Consider the following 2,623-nt stretch of genomic DNA (forward strand, 5'->3'; position numbering starts at 1 on the left):
TTCAATAATAAATCGTAACGAAAATACAACAATAGCTGATTCCCTAAACCTCTTAAAATAATGTCTAACATAATTTACGACAGCTTCACTGTCCGATGCACAAATACAGAAGCTAGCCCGAGAGCAGAGCTGTTTCCGAAGGCTCGTGAAATGGATCTGCCAATTGAGGACAGTCACGAAAAATACCTACCCGATCGTGAACGAGCTTCTTGAACGCGTTGGAAGAAGCGACTTGATCGCGTGCCTCGCAGAGTTCAGCATGAGAGGCTCAAAGTCGCCGAAAGTGGTCCGCGAAGTTTCGTCAACCGACGATACAGAGTAAGCTGCCAATCGACAATCTTTCGCGAAGCATTGCTCGAATCTTGACTAACTAACGAATTCGTTAAATGTTCCATTAAGAAATCTTCAAATTCGAATGCACGAATAAAAATGTGAACTGTAAAAAGTCAAACTTATTGATTTCATTTGAACTGCGCAACCCTTTCAGTGGCACCCTCCAAAGAAGGGGCCTTGTAACAAGAAAAGATAACTGGATTTTATTCTATAAATAAATTATTATAATCACCCAATGAATTTCATTGAATTGGCATTAAAAATTCTTTATTTCTACCCCCCCATCTCGGTTCCCCCCAAGATTAAATCCTGAGTGCGCCACTGAACCCTTTCCTGTAATTCCCTACACTTTCCCAGCAACTGTGTACTGTCCATATTGTTTGAACTGCATAATTCCCCACTTTTTTCAGAGATTACGAAGGGATAACAACGCTAGCAGCGTCGCTCACCACACAAAAGGAGGCAGATGTGCAGGACAATAGAAACTCAAACCAAACTATCGATAAAATCAGTGGTAATGGCATGTCGTTAATTCAGTGGCAATTCTTCTTCAACTAACCACGTGCCTCGATTAGTTACAGGATCTACCACCATCAGGATATCGTTGCAAACCGCAGGGATCGTACTCCTCTCGACTATACTTTTAACTTGTTGTTGCACTTTATTTATAAGGAACAAGATTACGAAACTGTTCAACAAGATACGGGGGAAGACGAGAAAGGGGTGACTATACTTCCCGCATAATCCTGCGCACGAATTCTTCGAAAGACTGTCTGATTAAAATCGTTCCCCGATTAGTAAATTTGTGCCGATTGTCGCGGCGGACGCGGAGGACGTGTCCAGGAGCTATTACGTTCGAAAGCCGCGGGCGAAAAGGAAGAGGGCACCGTCCTACGAACTGGTGCACACGGCTACGCAGAATGCCGTACCCGTTGTGGTGAAAGAACCCGAGGAACCGCCGCCGACGGGTTGCTACAGGTGTTACAAGAAGAAGAGAAAGAAAAGCGCCAGAAGGTCGCGCAAGTGAAAGCTGTATATTAATGCAAAGGCTTTTATTAAACGTTCTTCAGTATTTAAACGCATTTATTGTACGTGAACGAGCTCTTGTTCAGCACTGCGTGTAGCACTCGCGCATTCCCTGTACAGTAATCGCCCGTTATGAGTCCGTTTTTTTCGCCCGCTGAGGGTCCTCCCGAGCTGAGACTATCCCCACCATTTCTTGGAAGCCTGCGGACGAGAGTACCGGACAACGAGCGAGAGGAAACGAAAGGGTCGACACAGCCACTAGCCGCGCGGAACCATGTCCACAACCCACTACAGCAGGAGTGTCGAACTTCCCCTCTCTGAGAGCCGCACGAGTCGGGCCCCCCCCGGTCAGCCGGTTCCCCCACTTATTTTTCTCCAGGCGTTGCACGAGACCCGGCAAGGAGAGAGTGCGACACCCCGAGGAGAAATTCATCAGAGTGAAGTAAGTGTGGAGGGGGCCGTTCTCCTACGGCTCTACCGCAGGCCTTCCCAAGTAGGGGAAATGCACTCCTAAAACAGATGTTTCGGTTCTCCCTCCACCGGTGCGCCTTCAGCTAAGGTGGGACGACTCCTACACTGTGATGCCAGATCGGAGACGGGTTCCCTCGAGAATTTCCCCCACCTCGCGCATACTACGCCGGAGCAGCGTGTCCGTGAGCTCGGCGCTTCGGAGCCTGACTCACGGACACGCAGCTCCGGCACAGTGTGCGCGAGGTGGGGGAAATTGTCGAAGGAACCCGTCCCCGATCTGGCATCACAGCTCCTACAACCCTCTCTCCGAGGAGACAGTAACGTCGCTGGGAAGCATGTTGGGCGCTTTAGGGCGAAAGTACCAAATGTGTCAAATTTTTATAGGAAATTTCATAATGACTTAAAAATAGTAGGAAAAATTAAAATTTAAACTAGTTTAAACCGATCATAAAAGCAGAGCGCGCGGCTCGATTACCTGGAGCCGGAAATTCCCAATAGCTGTTTGCCACGTGAATTTGAAAGAGACCATCTTAAAATTTTCGGAGGTCAGGCATCACTGCTGTCGAGACAGCTGACAGCTCTCCGCTGGGCGGGTACACGGTTGTAGTGGAATGCGTTCGTGAGGCGCTGTTGCCACTTTACCTGTTCGCGCGAGCGCGGGTTGCAGGATAAAACGTTGACCCTGTATGAGTCCGCCGCCAGCCCCGCTCGACGGACTCGTAACGGGCGATTACTGTAAAACAAAATCGTAATCGGTTCCTTTGTTCCGTGTCAAGAAGACTGTATCGTTCAA

At 48.6% G+C, this 2,623-nt stretch overlaps 1 protein-coding gene across 1 annotated transcript; it reads left to right on the top strand.

Annotated features, from left to right (window-relative positions):
- The first annotated feature begins 147 nt into the window (after positions 1–147).
- Positions 148–1,443, top strand: LOC143368265 (uncharacterized). The gene is made up of 4 exons (XM_076810811.1): positions 148–318; positions 744–847; positions 909–1,056; positions 1,132–1,443. Exons 1-4 carry the CDS (start codon positions 260–262, stop codon positions 1,358–1,360), a joined length of 540 nt encoding a protein of 179 aa, XP_076666926.1. The 5' UTR covers positions 148–259; the 3' UTR covers positions 1,361–1,443.
- The last annotated feature ends 1,180 nt before the right edge of the window (positions 1,444–2,623 follow it).

The sequence above is a fragment of the Andrena cerasifolii genome, chromosome 1, assembly GCF_050908995.1.
Source record: "Andrena cerasifolii isolate SP2316 chromosome 1, iyAndCera1_principal, whole genome shotgun sequence".
NCBI lineage: Eukaryota > Metazoa > Arthropoda > Insecta > Hymenoptera > Andrenidae > Andrena > Andrena cerasifolii.

Bases quoted from the DNA above. Each gene is read 5' to 3' on its own strand.
- LOC143368265 (XM_076810811.1), top strand. From the start codon at position 260: ATGAGAGGCTCAAAGTCGCCGAAAGTGGTCCGCGAAGTTTCGTCAACC. The intron at 319-743 runs GTAAGCTGCCAA...CACTTTTTTCAG, and splicing joins TCGTCAACCGACGATACAGA to AGATTACGAAGGGATAACAA. The intron at 1,057-1,131 runs GTGACTATACTT...TTCCCCGATTAG, and splicing joins CGGGGGAAGACGAGAAAGGG to TAAATTTGTGCCGATTGTCG.